Genomic DNA, 17,324 nt, shown 5'->3' on the forward strand with positions numbered 1-17,324 from the left:
ACCTGGGCCGTCACTGAGCATGCGTCCTGTCCCGCTGCTCCGCCGTATTTATTAACACCCGGGAACGGAACGGGGGCGAGGCGACCGGCTGCGGCTGCCTGTTCGCGTATTTCTAACGGGGATTCGCCGCGGAGCAACGTGAGTACAATACAGAAAGATTAGAAATGGGGGAATAAAGCCACATTTCACTGGTTCAAAAACGACCAGCACAACTGAGAACCGAAAACACTTAGGAAGTAACAATATTCCCTCGGCAGAGGCGGCGCCGTTTAGCTGAGACAGTCGGGACCGGTGGATAGACGCTCCTTGCACTGAGACGATGCGGATGAGCATCACATCAGTCGCATCGGCGTGCGTCTCGTAACAGGCGCTTGCCGTTATTTTAAGCAATCTGGCCGGTAACCGAAAGGTCTCGGCAGCTGTGTTTTTAGCGACGCATCGCGCTTAACTCGTCCCGACCTTTCTTGCAGAGGAAACCGGGACGGGGGAGACATGTGCGCCATGATTTACGTGTTGTCCACTGTGCTGGGATACGTGCTCGCTTCAGTTCTGTTGCTGAAATGTCCGTCGCTCCTGCACCGGAGGAAACGGGAGACGTTCCGGGGCATGCACATCTCCCACCGCGGCGGTGAGTGGTTCGCCGCAAGCCGAGAGCCAAGAAGGCGTGTTACCCGGCTTTGGTGAACCTAACACTGAACTTACACTATTTATCAATGACTGTGACATCAAGTACCAACTCTGCGTGATTGAACTATGCTTCATCACACGTACCGCAAGTCTGAAATATATCATTAGTTTATGAAAGAGGCGTAACGTTGGCCTAATCCATATTTGCCCTATCAATCTCTGGGACCAAAGTGTCATCCCCTTTGGATGCCCGATCGCACTAGTGTAACACATCATTAGTAATACATCAGAAAGGCATTCCTGTTCTTGTAATGTGGATTTAATATAAGATTAAATTAAGGAGCTAATCAATAAAAACAATAAATAAAATCGGGCTATTATAAATAGTAGAATAATTCCTCATCAATTGCCCTATCTGAACCCCCAATTTCCGCTGTAAAAATTTACTTGGAATTTGCATGCACTTTTAATTGGGACTTATTTTTTTCTAAATAGCCCTATACTAGAAATGTCTGTTATGGACACTGTCCAAGGATACTGGTTGCAATCTAAACTTGATAATCCAAGTCGCCAGAATAATGACTCCAAAATAATATTCGCGTTTGTTAGATAAACAGCATTTGTAAAACCATTAAAATAGGTCCAGGTCTGAGAATCACGGGTACTGTTCTTAGCATGGCGACATCCCAGAATATACTTGATCTTGCGATTTGTTTCTCATTTATGTGGATTTTAGGAGAAGCTTTTATCTGGGCAGTTATGTGTAACAAACATTTTAATTAATTGATTCCCAGTGAGGCAACTGACCTGATATAATGGCTGTAGTGTAATGATTTATTTATCTAGTACTTTGTCCTTAGACTCCGTCATTGTCGTTTCTGAACAGGCAATAGGAAAATAGCATTTGTAAGGATATGTGTAAATCTCTCTGTTGGCAGTAGGGGGCGCAGTGGAGGTGCAGTGAAAAACCGATGTGGATCCATGTCCCACGGGGTGGGTGGCGGGGGGGGGCAGCTGTTCTATTCTTTGGTGTTATATTTAACTTGAGCTCCTTTGGCACTTACCCAGAAAGAATGGAAGAAGTGAGGCCTGTAGGTCGATGTGGTGAGAAGGAATAAAATAGTAAATAAGAGCATATATTTAAAAGAAAGAGATACAGTGACCTGATTAGACAACTATGTGGAAATGGGGGATTAAACATGATGGAAACAACCTTGTTTGGAATGTGAATCACCAGCTTCTGGCTATTCCTTCACGTTTAAAGGAAACCAGAAGTGCTAGTGCATTCCAGTACAATATCAGCAGACCTGGTTCTTTGTGATGAAATGCTTATAGATGAGGCCGCAAGGAATAAAATTCATCCTTCAAATTAATAGACTTTTCTTGGTTCCCTAAACCCACATGCTAATTATGGGTTAACGTTATGTGTGTGTGTGGGTTAGGTTTGTATTACATTGTGGGGCCCAAATGTCCACCACAATGTGATAAAAACCTGTTATTTTGATAACGTGAGGACCACTTCTCAAGTCCCCACAAAGACTTGTGAATGCAATTGAAAAACTAAAAATGCCAAAAGTCTCATATTTTGTTTGGTTACTTATGGTTAAGATTAGCGCTGGGTAGGGGGTCGTCATGTTGGGATTAGAGTTTTCACCATAGAAATGAATGGAGAATCTCCACAAAGATATAATTACAAACCCGCATGTGTGTTTTAAAGGCTTTCGTCTTTCATCTCAAATTTGCCACTGTGTGAGTAAATGGTAAGAAAAAATTTTATTAAAAATGGCACCTCAGCTGAAGAATGCGTGATGTTCTTACCTGCCATGTGTTGGATGCTGCCGGTAAGCTGTGAATGGTTTTATGTTTCCAGGGGCTGGTGAGAACCTGGAGAATACCATGGCAGCTTTCAGACAGTGAGTATGCCCGGGGAAGCAGTTTTCCCACTGTCCCCCTGTAGGTCCTTTTTTACTCTCCTCCTTTCCTCATCTCTCTCTGTTTCTCTCTCCCTCTGTTTTTCCCCTCACCAGTGCAGTGGAGCTGGGCACAGACATGTTGGAGTTGGACTGTCACCTAACCAAGGACGAACAGGTGGTCGTGTCACATGACACCCACTTGCAGAGGTCCACAGGTGTCGACGCTTACGTCTCGGACTTGACGTACGAGGTGAGCGTCGCAGGACCGGGGAGAGGGCGCCTGCTGTCTGCTGTTTACTGAATGCCTGTCTGTGGCCCACAGGAACTGCCTCCCTACCTGTGCAAGCTTGACGTCGCCTTCAAGAGAGGCAAGTGTTGCTTCCTGGTTTTATTTCAGGGCTGACCTTTCAACTAAACAGGACCCTGCGGATACAGACTCAGATTGTCCTCAGATATCAGAAACTCTTAAATGTTAATCTATATGGACAGACACACACGTTTTATTCATATTTTTTTGGGGGGCCGTACAAGGGCATAACTTTGGCTGGAACATTAGGGGGGGTTGAAGTCTCCACCTATTACGGGAGATAAATGATTATTGGGGGAGGGTTGTATTAGCTGGTTTTGATTTATTGGGGGGGGGGGGGGGGTGCTACAACCCCCCCATCCCCCCTGTAATTTACGCCAATGGGGCCATATATTAATTTCTATGGGCAAAACCCTAATCCCATCAATGACTAGCTTAACCCTAACCTTAACCTTAAGTATAAGTCTTAACCTTAAGTATAAGTATACAAAAATGACTTTTGGCATTTTTATTTATTTATCTTTATTGCAGCCATGGATTTTTTTTTAAAGTTGAGCTACTGAAAAAAATGGTCCCCATAACATCAAAAAGACAAGATTTTTCCACATTGTGGGGACACAATGTAATATGTACATAATACACACACACACACACCAATGAATATGAAGCAACATATTTATATATATGTGTACATGTATTTGCTTGCATCAGTGCATATGTGAATTGTCTGTATACAATGTTTGCATGATTGTGTATGTGTGTAAGTCCACGCTGACCAGCTGCCGCCCATGCAGAATTTGTGTGTGAGGGTGGGGAGGACAAGCACATCCCCCTGCTGAGGGATGTATTCGAGGCTTTCCCAGAAATCCCCGTCAACGTTGACATCAAGGTCAACAACGACACCCTCATTAGGAAGGTATGTGAGGCCATGATTGGCAAGTGAGTTCTCTTCTCTGATCACAGCTGTCCTGAGCTGCCCCCTACCCCCCCCCCCCCCCCAACTGTGTAATCAGTCAAAGGTATCTTTTCGTAAGGCTTCTTGACTTTGCAGTGCTCCTATACCCATCAAACCAAAGTTTCTACAAAAGGCTGCAGGGAGCCTTGGTAGTAGGAAATGGAAGTAGTCATGGAAAGGGCCAAAGATGTGGACTGCAGACCTGTGAAGACATGAGCTCATGAAGGACCTTCGTGGGTGCTTATGCCTGTATCTGCAGGTCTCAGAACTTGTAACCAAGTACAACCGGGAGCATCTCACAGTGTGGGGCAACGCCAGGAACAATATTGTTCAGAAGTGCTACAAAGAGGTACACCGGGGTTGTATTTAAAGTAATACATCTTTACACAAATTTATAAAGATAAAAATGTGTCAGCCACTCCAGTTCCATTTGTCATGTTTACCCCGGAAGCATGCCAGTTGATAGCAGGGGGCGCCACATGCCCGCAACAGGTATAAATGCCATGTCTGATTTTCCCCCTGGGGCAGAACCCGCGGATCCCCGTGCTGTTCAGCTTGCAGAGAGTGCTGCTTCTGCTGCTGCTCTTCTACACGGGACTGCTGCCCTTTGTGCCCCTGAAGGAGCAGTTCCTGGAGATCCCCATGCCGTCCATCATGACCAAGTGAGGAGGGGAAGCGGGACGGGCTCCGTTTGGCTGGTGCAAACGTGGGCTTTTTCGGGGCAGGGGAACAGGGCCCATGGATCGAGTTACAGATTTCTTGTTGACAGCCGTGTGGTGCTAAGCCTCCCGCCCCACACTGAGATGCACTGACGGGAGGGGGCAAGGTGGAGGACGGACCCTCTCTGGAAATTCTGTCATTTCATCTTTGCTTTCATTTCCGGCCCTGCAGACTGAAGGACCCGGCCAGGATTTCCAGAAGTCAGCGCCTCATGACCTGGCTGGCAGACACGTGAGTATGCTCACGGGTACACACATGTGCGGAGGTCCGCTTTAAATAACGCTTACGCTGTCTGGGCTGCATATCGCCCTCTAATGACCTTGGGAACCTTCAGCCCGTGTGCATCTGTGACTGTAACTCACAGATGTGCTTGTATCGGCTTTCGCCATTGTCAGGAGCTGAAAGCCCCAGGCTGATGAGAGCAATGCGATGTCTCCTTTTAGCTTGCTGATGAGGAAGACCATGTTTGAACACCTAAAAGCCAGAGGAATACAGGTAGGAAAAGCCACCGAGATCTGCGAAAGAAGCGGATTTGGACTCAGACCTAATTTGGACAGGGGGTATCCTGATTTGGACAGAGGGTTTTGATAGGGGATCTTGATCATGGCTTGAAATTGATAGATGGTCAGAATTTGGACCTGATTTGGATAGAAATCAGGACTGGGACCTTATTTGGATCAGGCTACTGGTTGGTATCTGAATGTGTTTTTCATCACTGTATTGCAGGTGTATGTGTGGGTGTTGAATGATGAGGAAGACTTCCAGAGAGCCCTTGACCTGGGTGCCACCGGGATCATGACTGACTTTCCCACCAAGCTGAAAGACTTCATGGAGAAGAGAAGCCTCACCAAGCATCACTGACCAACCCACCAATCTGACCTTTGTCACCTTTGCTCTCATGCATGTGTCAAGCTTCCAGGCTGAGTTCCCCTTCCGAGTTCCCAGCTCACCTGTATTCCCATTCTGACCCATGCTCTACTCCACAGTGCTTCCCTCACATCCAGGGGACTAGCTTGAGATTCACCTGTAGGCCAAACATCAACATAGACAATCGCCTGCAAACTCACCAGCCGCAGCAGGCATTTCGGTACTGAACCAGCAAGCGCAGATGCTTGTAAGTCCAAAAAAGAAAAAAGTCACAGTCATGAGCATTTCAGGGACCATCACTGAGGGGGGGGGGGTGAGGCAGGGTAAAAACTGGCATCTGTTTACATCTCTCATGGGAGAAACAAAAGGGGAAAAGGATGTTGTTCAGTAACTACCTGGGACCGTGTGCCTCTTTTGAAGCATGAGGTCTCATGCACCATGTGTATGCTGGGGACGGCAGTTTCGCACTGAGCGTGAGTGGACTGCACTACCGCCGGCTCAGCTGGCTGCGAGAACACCTGTGGGACAGCGTGGGAATCACTGCTTCACTAGTGTTCCTGATGATGATGAGGCAATGCTATAAAAGAGATGTTGCCAGGATTTGCTCTGTCTGGTGACCATGCCCCAGGCTGGCAATGACTAAGGCCCCTTTTTGGTTCATTCAATATACAGTTGTCTTCGTAATAATCTAGGCAGCATCAATACAGGTGTTGACCCCATAAAGTGAAATATTCTCATTGTGTAGAGTCCTGGTGCCGTACACATGCCTGTAGAGTCTTTCTCTGGTTTTAGAAGTTGAAGCCTGATTCCATGCTCACCAGTACAGAAAACGGTGCTTGAAGTGGAGAGAAACAAGTGCCGGTACTCCCCCTGTCATTCAGTACCGGGTGCCGGTACTCCCCTTGTCATTCAGTACAGGGTGCCGGTACTCCCCTTGTCATTCAGTACCGGGTGCCGGTACTCCCCTTGTCATTCAGTACCGGGTGCCGGTACTCCCCTTGTCATTCAGTACCGGGTGCCGGTACTCCCCTTGTCATTCAGTACCGGGTGCCGGTACTCCCCTTGTCATTCAGCACCGGGTGCCGGTACTCCCCTTGTTATTTAGCACCGGGTGCCAGGACTCCCCTTGTTATTTAGTACCAGCAGATATTAGGAGGTATTGGTACTTTGAAGAGAAAGAAAAGGTGCTGGTACTGAGTACTGGTGAATACCAGACCACTTCAAGTACTCCAAGGAAGATCAGAGTGTAGATCTATATGACAGGGAAATAGTCATAATCTGACTCAAGCTATGAATGTATGCCACTTTTCTCCTGTAGTTACATGTTTTAGAAATCATTTTAGAATAATTATTCGAATGTACTGTGCTATTTAACTAGGAAATGTACAGTGATTGAATTTCATATTTTACATTATTTAAAAACCACTAAAGATTGTACATTTTTGTTCACGTTGTAAAAACTACATTGCAGCGGTTAAATTATATGACCAATAAATATGTAAATTACCATTTTAGTGTCACTACCTTTTCAGTACATGTTTGTTTTAAATACATCGAATCAATAATAAATATATTACTGTTACTATTTTTAATCTGAGGACGCAGACCCGCACGTAAACTGTTTACATTGGTTCTACACGAGAAGTCGTATTTCACATTAATTCTATGATATTTATATTCATTCTAAAATTGATTTATATTCAACCATATCTATGCCCAACACGTCGTCGTATGAACTTATTTTTATCCTCATCTCTGGCCCTCGTAAAGAAATAGTGCCGAAGTTGGACGCAAGGGTGCGTTGTTCACCCCTTCTTGTGCGAACAGACACGGCTGTAAACAGAGAATTCAGTAAGTGAATGGAGCTCTGAAATGTGCCTTAATGACCACGTTGTCAACTTACTGTTTTACTACTGGCACAGTAACTAAAACCCAAATGGTTATGGATGTGGGTTACCGGCGGTCCGACTGGTGGCTTTCAGAGTTAGTTCATTGTCAGTTCGTGCTTTTGGGAGGTGCGGGGCGCTAGTGAGCGACTGCATCAGTCTAAGACAGTACGTCTGTTGAGGTGCGGGGAGAGAGAAGAGATATCACCCTGGAAAAAGCTATGCGAAGGGCTGATTCTCCATAAATCTCCTGCGATCTGCGGTGGGAATTGGCGAGCAGAGCTTATTCTGCGCTACCCGTATCCCAGTTATTAGGTGAGTGCGCCTCGCCGTAACCGGTACGCTGCGGGCCGGCTGCCCAAAACACGACGTCGTGTTTTCCTGCAGATGCATGGTGCCGGGGGCTGCCTTTTTCGCCATGGAGGTGGGTTTGCCGGGTTCTGCGGTTTTTTAATCGTAGACCGGGCTGCGGACAGTCTCCGATACCCATTGCGGAGCAAGCGTCGCATTTGCCTATAGAGAAATAGACTGCGGCGCGGCGGAATTTACATTCTGCTCACGGGGGCTAATTTTGGTGCAAATCTACGCATGATCGTATTTACCTGTGATGGAAGTGGCCCAGCTCTGCTGTTTTCCCGTTCGGTTAGAGTAATAATCCCTTGTGTCCCCTGCCTAGTGTTTTTAAAAACACGTGTAGCGTAAATTATGCCAAATCGGAAGAAAAATCATACCTTGGGGACATTTTCATTACTGTGGTAGTCAGTTGATGACTAGTCGATTGTCCTTGGGGGAAAAACAAACGTTTTAGTGCAGATTCCGTTTTCCACAGTTTATCCACCCGGGGTAGTACCCCTGCCATTTGGGGAAGACGGATACCCCAGCCAGGGGACAGGTAAAGTCACTGATGTGTGTACCGTTCCTGTATAAGTTACTAACGTTTGCGCTGTGACAAGCCAGGGGTTTCAGCATCTGAAATCTCCGGTTGTTCATCTGCTGACGTGCATGTTTGTTATTCTAAGCAGACACCTCTGGAAACGTGAGGATCCGCGCAGCTTTTGTTCAGTTTCCGTCAGTGCGGGCGGAGAGGTTAATCTCGCCTTCTGGATTGGGCGGCATTAAACTAGAGAACGGCGAGGCATGGATGTTATCCTTAGGTTAGCTACGGTGGAGGCCAAGAGAGCAGAACAGGGGGAAGGTTGAATTGTTGCTGTGTACTACGACTAAAATGTGCTAACAGGTGTAGCACCCTGTGATGCACCCTGCACATGAGCGGCACGTAGATCTCTGTGGAGTCCAACATTATTATCATTCTGTTAGCTCAGAATCTTACGGCTATTCTGAGTCTTTGGGCTACAGTTGATGTGTGTGTGTGTGTGCGTGTGTGTCATCCATTCCTAATGGTGAACTGGGCTAGACCCAGAGAGATTTTGGCTTAAGATGTGGCCATTTACCAGTTTTGCTCTTGAAATGTTTCTGTTCCATGATGGTGTGGACCAGTTACCCTTTCACCATGTCATGTGTCCTTTTCTATCCCCTTCTATTTTCATTCACATTAACCTACTAAAATCAGTTATCCCCTGCATGTATTTTTCATTGTTGACCAGCCTACCAGCTCATCCGTTTTTTTCTTAATACTTGGAGAGTCTGACACCATGAGGTGTTGTTAAGAAGGATTATGTTACCTGAATGAAGATCAGCTCAGGGTATGTTTCAGGTTCTGCATTGACGTCAGCCAGCATACCCTGATGAATAATTAATTAAGCAGATATCGCATGAAGGCCTCTCGCCTGGTGAGTAAACCCCATGACGTGATGTGTCCCTGTCCACGGGGCCGAAAAGGTCGCAACGTAACATCACCTTTCTGGAATCTTCAGATCTGCAGCTCTCACAACATTGTGTGCTACGAGAACGACAAACGGCACAGCGATCTTCCTGTCTCTTGCTTCTGTAATCGAGCGGTCGAGTTAGCGCCGCTGCTCAGAACTGGACCACTAGATTACTGGATAAGGGGAGCTTAACTTAACCACAACGGGGATGTAGAGCACAGCAGATCGTGTCAAAGGGACCCTCGGGGCTCGTGAAGAAGGAAACTCGTATGCCTTTCAACCTCATCCTGTCTCACGTAGCTCCGATCTCACTCTCGTCTCAGCTGTTCTGGTGACAGGCCTGTGATGATGTCACTCACAGGACAACACGTAATTGGCAGAAAATACGTGGGAAATTTGATCAGGCTTTTTATGGAATTATTTGTGGATTTGTTTTTGGATGGATGCCCGTCCCGACAGGCCACACCCCCGCTCTCAGTGTGTGTTATTGTAAGACGTCTTGCACGTGTCAGCCGTCTGTCAGTGTCTGTGTTCCTAAAGGCTCCGTCGATCTTGTTTTCTTTGGCTGTTGATAACAAGGCCCAGATATCTTGGAAGCTTGTTAATGAGCACAGCAGACTGCAGATAACTGTTTTTTTGATGAATTTCTTCATTCGGAAACGGTGTTAATTAAGTTTGCCGCGGGCAAGCCGTCAAGCCTGGTGGAACCGTGCACAAACAGGGATTAGCCTGACTCTGGCGTCGTCCTGCTAACGAGGGCGGGGACACAATGTGTCACCAATTAAAGCCTAATTGGTGAGTCTGTTCCTCCTCCAGGTGTGTGCCCCCCACCCCACACCCACCACGGCCCTCACCTGTGTGCTGCGGTGCTTCCCCTGCGAGCCGTCCTGGGCCGGCAGCCCCTTTTTGCACCGCCCCCCCCAGCCCACCTCCTGTCAGCATGACCCGCTCCAAGACCTTCCAGGCCTACCTGCCCAGCTGTCATCGCACCTACAGCTGCATCCACTGCCGGGCTCATCTGGCCAACCACGATGAGCTCATCTCCAAGGTAACGGGCGCAGTGGCCTTGCTCCACAGTGCCATCTGTTGGCAGAACATGGATGTCAGCTGTCCGTTTCCGCCCATTCAGCTGCTCAGTGGCCAGAAACCAGACGCTTAGGTCTTTTATTTTTTTTAAATGGAAAGCATCCTTTTTACATTGTTTTAAATGTTTGTAATATTTAATAGATGCTTAAGGAATTTTTACCCCTTGGGTTATTCCGTCTGTTTAAATAGTCATATGGTCTCACCATGGATATAGCTGTAGTTGCTGCCATGACATTAACAGTCAGGATAACTTAACAGCCGCTCAGTGACTGGGAGCTACAAAGACTCTCTCTGTGTGTTTCAGTCCTTTCAGGGAAGCCAGGGCAGGGCGTATCTCTTCAACTCCGTGTGAGTATCTCCTTTCCTCAGTCCCCACCTGAGGAGGGGAGGGGGGGGGGCATGTAAATCAAGAAAAAACAGTCACATCCAATGTAAAGTTTAATGTGTATTTGGTGAGAGTATCACGTTATAAGTGGTAGTTTTATTTAGGGGAAGATTAATTTGTGCGTAGGGTTTTATTAGGGAGGGGTGTTTTGGATCTGTAACATATCCTCTACTGACCTTCTCATCCACTGATCATTAAATGTGGGGTGGGGCGCTGGAGCCGCATTCACCCTCGATGTCCCCCCCCCCCACAGGGTTAACGTTGGCTGCGGACCGGCAGAGGAGAGAGTTCTGCTCACTGGTCTCCACGCTGTGGCAGATATCTACTGCGAGAACTGCAAGACCACCCTGGGCTGGAAATACGTATGTGGGAGCGTGGGGGTGGTGTTTGGGTTGGGGTACATGATGTTCGACACATATCCTGTGTCTCCTCGTGGCATCTGGGGATGTGGTGGTAGTGCCTCTCCAAGGGCGGCCCAAGGTATCGCACCTGCGCCATTTAGCTTGGGTTATTTATTTTCCCACTTTTCTGGTATCCCAGCAGCTGTGGGGACATGCATGTCAGACATGGTCGTAGAAATGCGATACAAGCCGGTCGGCTTTTCTGTGCGAAACGTGGGAGGGTGCATCACACAGGCTGTTAAATATGAAGGTTACCGCTCCACGTTCACGATGCTCTCTGGCTTGTTTTCATGGGTCAGCAGTGCCTGAAGGTGTTGGAGATGCCACACGAGGCACAGGGCTTGTGTTTCCTGGAGCAGAGACCTTGTTTTCATCTAGTCCTGGTTTAAATGCAAGCATGAGTTTTAATCACTTTGTTTAGATTCAGGGTTGGAAGCCAAACCAGAAAAACATACCAACAACCAGGCATGGACTAGTTTGGGTCAGAATTGAGCTTTTCTGAGGATTATGCCTGACAGGTCAGCCTTTTAACCCTGTGAACTCCTTCCCTCCCCCAGGAACATGCCTTTGAGAGCAGCCAGAAGTACAAAGAGGGCAAGTTCATCATCGAGCTGGCCCACATGATCAAAGACAATGGCTGGGACTGAAGCGAGGCCATCCAGAGGAGGGAGGGGGCCCGGCGTGTGGATGAGTGCGTCACTTTGGTTTGGTCTAACCTCTGTTTTCTCTCTGACCCGCTCCTATACCCTGACAGTCACCGATAAATCTCACCCACTCCTTTCCTGATCACAGGGTGCTATGGGGTAAGGCTGTGGCCAATGCCCAAAGGAGCTGGGGAATGTAGGTTCTGCCCCCTGGGTGGCAGTGATTGAGGACGAGTTTGGCCAGGTGAGGGGTGTAGCTGGGCGGCCACGGGAATTCTCCACAGATACATACACCCCCTGGCGGAGCATGGGTCCCCAGCCTGGGTGTCGTTTTACTGAAACGGGAATCATTCATCACCCAGCCAGTGGAGGAGGTGCTAACTTACCCCTCAGCGAGGTTGGATGCAGCTGGGGGGCCCCTATATGGTGCTGGGCCCCCTCAATCTGCCAGGGTATCCATGCCCCTCCGACGCCCCTGGATGTACGAGGCAGGGGCATCATGGGAGGCCCTCCCAGCCACCATGAGGTGCATCGCTTTGCACAGCCAGGATATCCGTTCCAGTTTTAGCGGCAGTCAGGGCCAGTCATTGATACACCCTGCTGAAATGTGACTGTGTGCTTCTTCCGGTCTGGCCATTCGCGCGACCACACGTGACTCCAAATCTGGGATGTATCAGATCAGCCAGTTTTATTTCTGCAAATTATTCTGCTTTGATTCAGTGGCGCAGAACTGGTATCGAACATTGAGAAGATAACTAACCGTGAGTTAAAAGTAAATTTGCACAACGTAGAGGCAGTCAAGTGGTGGTAAGGGAGCCACCTTGACACCTTCTCACTAATAACAGTGATAACAACCAGTGAGAAATACGACAGCCTTGAGTTTAAAGAAATACCGTCCACTAGTAGCCATGGCCACATGACTCACAGTGGAGATGCCCAATCAGAGGCTGTTAAAAGCCCGGCAGCAACCAAAGAACCCACCCATCTACAGTTAGTTGACCAAACGAATGGCTTCCTTTTATGTGTGGGCAAAATTACAGATTGTGATTGGCTGGAGCGTTGTTTGTCGTTGGCCCTTTCTCTGGAATGTATCACACTGCTTTTGTAAATTACAGGTGTTAATATATATATATATATATATATATATATATTCATTGAACATGGGCATCATACTATGTTTTGTGTATAAATAACTCATTTGTTTTTATTTTTGAACTGTATCGGTTATTTTCGTTTTCTTTGTGCTTTAAGTCCTTCGGGGGCCATAGTGTTTACTCTTGTTTTGTTTTCTACTCTGGAAACGTGTCAGTTCTTTTGTAAACGGGAGATGTTGATGGTGTGAGCGAATTTCATCAATAAAGACTCTTGATTCCTCAGTCTCTGCATTTTATGCGTCATGTGGTTCATCCAGGTGACCCTCCCTGGTCATAATACGATCCTGTGTTAAGTTACATGATCGCACCATGAGAAATTTATGGTCTAAACTAAGTATGACGATAAAACTAGAGCCAAAACTAATAACATTTTTCCTGATTCAGCTCATTTGAGGTGAAGAGGAACCACTGTTTATATATTGACTTATCTTTGGTTTGCCTGAAATCTCCAGTTGTCATCTTCCTGTGGGTTTGTTTGTTTCCTCGTATCACTCATACCTGGGGGGTGGGCACAGGTACCTGGCGGACCCCTCCCCCACACTAATTCCCACAGGAATTGTGGCGTTTGCCAATGTCCGCCTATGAACGGGGCGCTGATTACAGTAACAGGTGGCGTGGTGTTTGCTCAGACTGTGGTCACCTGGCAACCAGCCACTGGGACAGTGGCTGGCACAAGTTGCCGTGTGAGCGATCATGTGCCTTCCAAAGACACCGCCTCCTTGGAAAAAGGGTTTAGGGAATTTTATTTTAAAATAATAAAAATACTGCTAGGATCTTTTTATTCTGTGTCACGGTTTACAATCCTGAATAAGTCCCAACAGGTCCTAGAAGCTTTGACATCATAACATTTTTTCCATGGGACAATAGCTAACATTTCCAAGTACTTCATCCATTAGAAATATCTATCAGCCTGCATCTGCATTTGCTGTGTTGGACAGAACCAATAAATTGTCTCCCACTCCCATAGGAAAATCAGAACTTCTGTATTAATGTGAGCTCTTACCGTTAATAAGCTGGATCCTATTTCTGCAAAGGCTGCGATTGCAGTATCAGTGAGTAGTACAGTATGTTACTTTCATATTATAAAGTTGTCAGCTATGGATATGGCCTAAAACCTCTGAAAGTTGCTGCTATTAAACCATTTAAATGCAATCAGTCTTGAACCTGGTGACTCAGCAAATTTCAGGCCTCTCTAACCTGCTGTTTATCTCAACGATCTTGGAAAAAACACACAAACAAAACAACTGCAATTCAACTGTCTTTTTCACTACATAGAAATGACATTAATGAATTATGCACAAAAAACTGCATCGGTTAAATAACGACTGACAGATGTGCATTTTTACTGGTGCTGTGATATCTGAACCATTGGATACTTTAGACCAGGTGCAGGCAATCTTGTTCTCAAAGGGCCAGTGTGCATGCAGGTTTTTTTTCCAATAACCTTTAGATCAGTGGTTCTCAACCTTTTCTGCAGCGCAACCCAATTTTTACCATGCCAGCTTGGTGCGACCCTATATCAAGTATAGGTCTAAATTAACCCAATCAATTTACGCCAATCATTGCCTATCACACAAATCTTATTGGATGTGCTAGTGAATTTTACATTAAGCATCTGTGGTTTGGTTTCTTGGATTGGCTGAGTGTTCACTAGTTTTGCGCTAAGTGTTTGCAGACCTAAGACCCATTAAAATAGGTTAATTCTAGGACTGGGGCTTGGAAATCTGGATCAGCATGGAAGCTTACTGGTTTTAAAATGCTTACATTTCCAACTCTGCCTGGCAGCCCATTCAGAAATTGCCATGACCCAAATGTGGGTCGTGACCCAGGGCCTGAGAATTGTTGCTTTGGGTCAGCTGTTCAAAGCCAGGTGTGAGGACACTTCAGCCAATCAGTCCTCTAATTAGGGAGTCACAGCAAAAACACGCTCACAGAGCCACCCTTTCTGGATAACATTGCTGCTGCAGACCATGGCACTCTTGTGCGCAAGTTGGGAATCCTTAGCTGGTAATACAGGACAGGAGCCCTCCTGGTTATCATTTATTCTATTTCACCTCTTTCAGTTTTTCATTTAAGTAAGGAATCGTGTGAATCCATAAGCGAGAAGCATGGTGTCCCACAAGGATAAGTGCCGGGCCCATTACTGCTTACTTTGTATGTGCTGATACTTGGCAATGTTACAAGAAAGCATGGTGTTGGTTCCCAATGCAATACCGAAGATACACAGATATACATATCAGTCAAACCAGGTGAGCCATCGCAGCTGACAAAGATCGAAGACTGTTTATCATATATAAGGAGCTTGATGGCCAAACACTTTCTCCAACAAAACTTGGTAACACAACAAAACTGGTAAAAGTGAAAAACGGACTTCTCAAACTCAGTCCTCGGAACCCACTGCCCTGCTTGTTTTCCAGCTATCCCTGCCCTACACACTGCTGATTACCTGGATCAGGTGTGTTCAGTCAATCAGAAGCTCATGTTCCCAGTGTTATTAATGGTATAGTTAAAAATATTATTTAGCTAAAATTTGCTTAAAATGGTAACAAAGTAATTGATGTTTATTTTTATTTTATTCCGGTTTTTGATGCAATATTTCTAGTTTTCATTTAGTTGTAGCTTTTTTATTTTGTGATCTTATTTTCTGTCAGTTTATGAAAATGTTTTCTATTGTTTTAATTAACAATAATTACCCGAACCTCCCTTGCCTCTCCATTCTCTTTATGCTACCATATGTGTCCCTTCTATGGCACTGCTGTCTTGCACATGAAGGTGTTTCTGCAGGCTCCACATGTTCATTTGCCTGCCTGATTGTCTACCTGCCTGCTCCATATTGCACCTGCCTATCTGTGCTCTCCCACTATCTGCCTGAAATTTACCTCACACTGAATTTACTTGGGCCCAGGACCCCATAGATTACTTTGAGACATGTTAAAAACTCTATGAATTTGAACTGAATCTGAATTGAATCTGAAGGTGCTGAGTTAATTTGGTGTAGTCGCTGTGCTCCTCACGGAGGTGGACATGATATGGACTATGCATGTGGTCAAGAGGTTGTCAACAGACTCTGTAGATGCGGAACACTTCACAATGTGATGTCTCACAAAGTCTGTCCCATTTAAAAAAGTCTGTGGTGTCACATTATGGGATGTGCTGATTACTGAAGCTGAGGGGGGGAATAGCATTAGCCTAAATTGACGCTATTTTTTAACAGCCCTGGTGAGGGGTATTCATTAATAAGCACATGTTAAATTAATTGAGTATGACATTTCCCTTTAAGAAGTGACAGTGTTTTTTTTAGTCTGCAAATTCTTTGGGTGAAAAATGCTTTGAACGAATATCTTTGGAAAAGAGATCTGGTAGCCTGGAACGATGCGAGTGGAAAATAACGATTTGGAATCTTTGACGTTCAGGACTGAAACCGCGTCACAAATCGGAAAAGTGAACCGCTGCATTCTTGATATACGTAAATAAAACGGCACTTATGCCAAAGGGGAAACGTTTAGGAACAAACTAAATTAATTTGAACAAAATTTCGTGTATCGAAAACACGGCATTAGAGAGAGAGTTCGAAGCGTACTGAATTCAGACCGGCAGTAACGTGATGAAATTTGATTAAAACCATTCAGAAGTGCTGCCCTCGGGGGCGGGGGGACAAAACTAAAGGGATTAGCAAGTTTTGAGTAGCTAATATTTCCTTCTAGTTTGAGAGCTACAGCGTGCGCTGGCTGAGATTTTAGGGCCTGGTCCTGGCAAGCCAAACTCGCTGACTCTTATTTTTAGATCTGTTTGTGCGGTGTTTACGTGTGATGGAATTACTGCTGGGGGGGCTCATCTACGTGCAGGGACAGACTCTTGGGGAGTCTACCTTGAAAGACATCCATTATCAGAACAGTTTCAAATGAATCACGGTCCATCATGAACTGAAGTGAGCAGTAACACACATAATGAATGAATTACTTGCACATTATTATGATTATTACACCTCAAAGCTGGGTATCCCTTTAGTGTTTTAAACATTTTCCACATTTTCCATCAGCCCCTGCACATCTTATACTTGCATTTTTGGGGCCTTTGTCCAGTGTTATGATAATGACCAACCCATGCAGTCTGAAACAGCTCTCTAGGTTCGGCCCGGTCCAAGTCTCACATTTTTCAGGCATCGGCTCTGTTAAAAGCAGAGCTCAACTGTCTACCTCGCCTACTGGAGGACCTTCATGTTGCGGCAGACTTACCTGCATCAGGAGCAAACCTGGTAAAACCATCGTTTTTGTACCACCAGCGTAAAACGGGCGGCTTTCGCGCGCTGCTGATGCTCATAATACAGTACCTGATGGACGCAGTCTGGTGGGGGCAGGGTGGATGTCTGTGAGCAGCACGGTAGGAGGCACCTTCTCATTTGGAAAGCCTAAATGCAGACTCCGTACTCTAATTATATCCAATTATTTCCTATTCCGATAATATAAAATAACTTTCTGTAAATTACATTTTTTTCTCAGCATTACACATTTAAAAATGAATATGGTTTACCGAAATAAAACGAGGAATATCAA

The 17,324-nt window shown here is 46.0% G+C and overlaps 2 protein-coding genes across 3 annotated transcripts; both read left to right on the forward strand.

Moving 5' to 3' along the window:
• Positions 1-7: 7 nt before the first annotated feature.
• LOC125711985 (lysophospholipase D GDPD1-like) lies at positions 8-6,898 on the forward strand. Of its 2 annotated transcripts, XM_048981553.1 has the most exons (11): positions 9-138; positions 471-628; positions 2,498-2,540; positions 2,655-2,790; positions 2,863-2,908; positions 3,642-3,763; positions 4,062-4,151; positions 4,331-4,464; positions 4,694-4,753; positions 4,966-5,017; positions 5,249-6,898. In XM_048981553.1, the coding sequence occupies exons 2-11, from the start codon at positions 493-495 to the stop codon at positions 5,381-5,383; spliced, it is 954 nt and encodes a 317-aa protein (XP_048837510.1). In that variant the 5' UTR covers positions 9-138; positions 471-492; the 3' UTR covers positions 5,384-6,898. The 2 variants fall into 2 exon arrangements, with proteins under 2 accessions (XP_048837511.1, XP_048837510.1); XM_048981554.1 differs by lacking the exon at positions 471-628 and having other exon boundaries at positions 8-138.
• Positions 6,899-7,188: 290 nt separating this feature from the next.
• LOC125711986 (protein yippee-like 2) lies at positions 7,189-12,993 on the forward strand. The gene is made up of 5 exons (XM_048981555.1): positions 7,189-7,590; positions 9,918-10,149; positions 10,492-10,535; positions 10,826-10,934; positions 11,531-12,993. Exons 2-5 carry the CDS (start codon positions 10,042-10,044, stop codon positions 11,618-11,620), a joined length of 351 nt encoding a protein of 116 aa, XP_048837512.1. The 5' UTR covers positions 7,189-7,590; positions 9,918-10,041; the 3' UTR covers positions 11,621-12,993.
• The last annotated feature ends 4,331 nt before the right edge of the window (positions 12,994-17,324 follow it).

The sequence above is a fragment of the Brienomyrus brachyistius genome, chromosome 17 (genome assembly GCF_023856365.1).
Source record: "Brienomyrus brachyistius isolate T26 chromosome 17, BBRACH_0.4, whole genome shotgun sequence".
NCBI lineage: Eukaryota > Metazoa > Chordata > Actinopteri > Osteoglossiformes > Mormyridae > Brienomyrus > Brienomyrus brachyistius.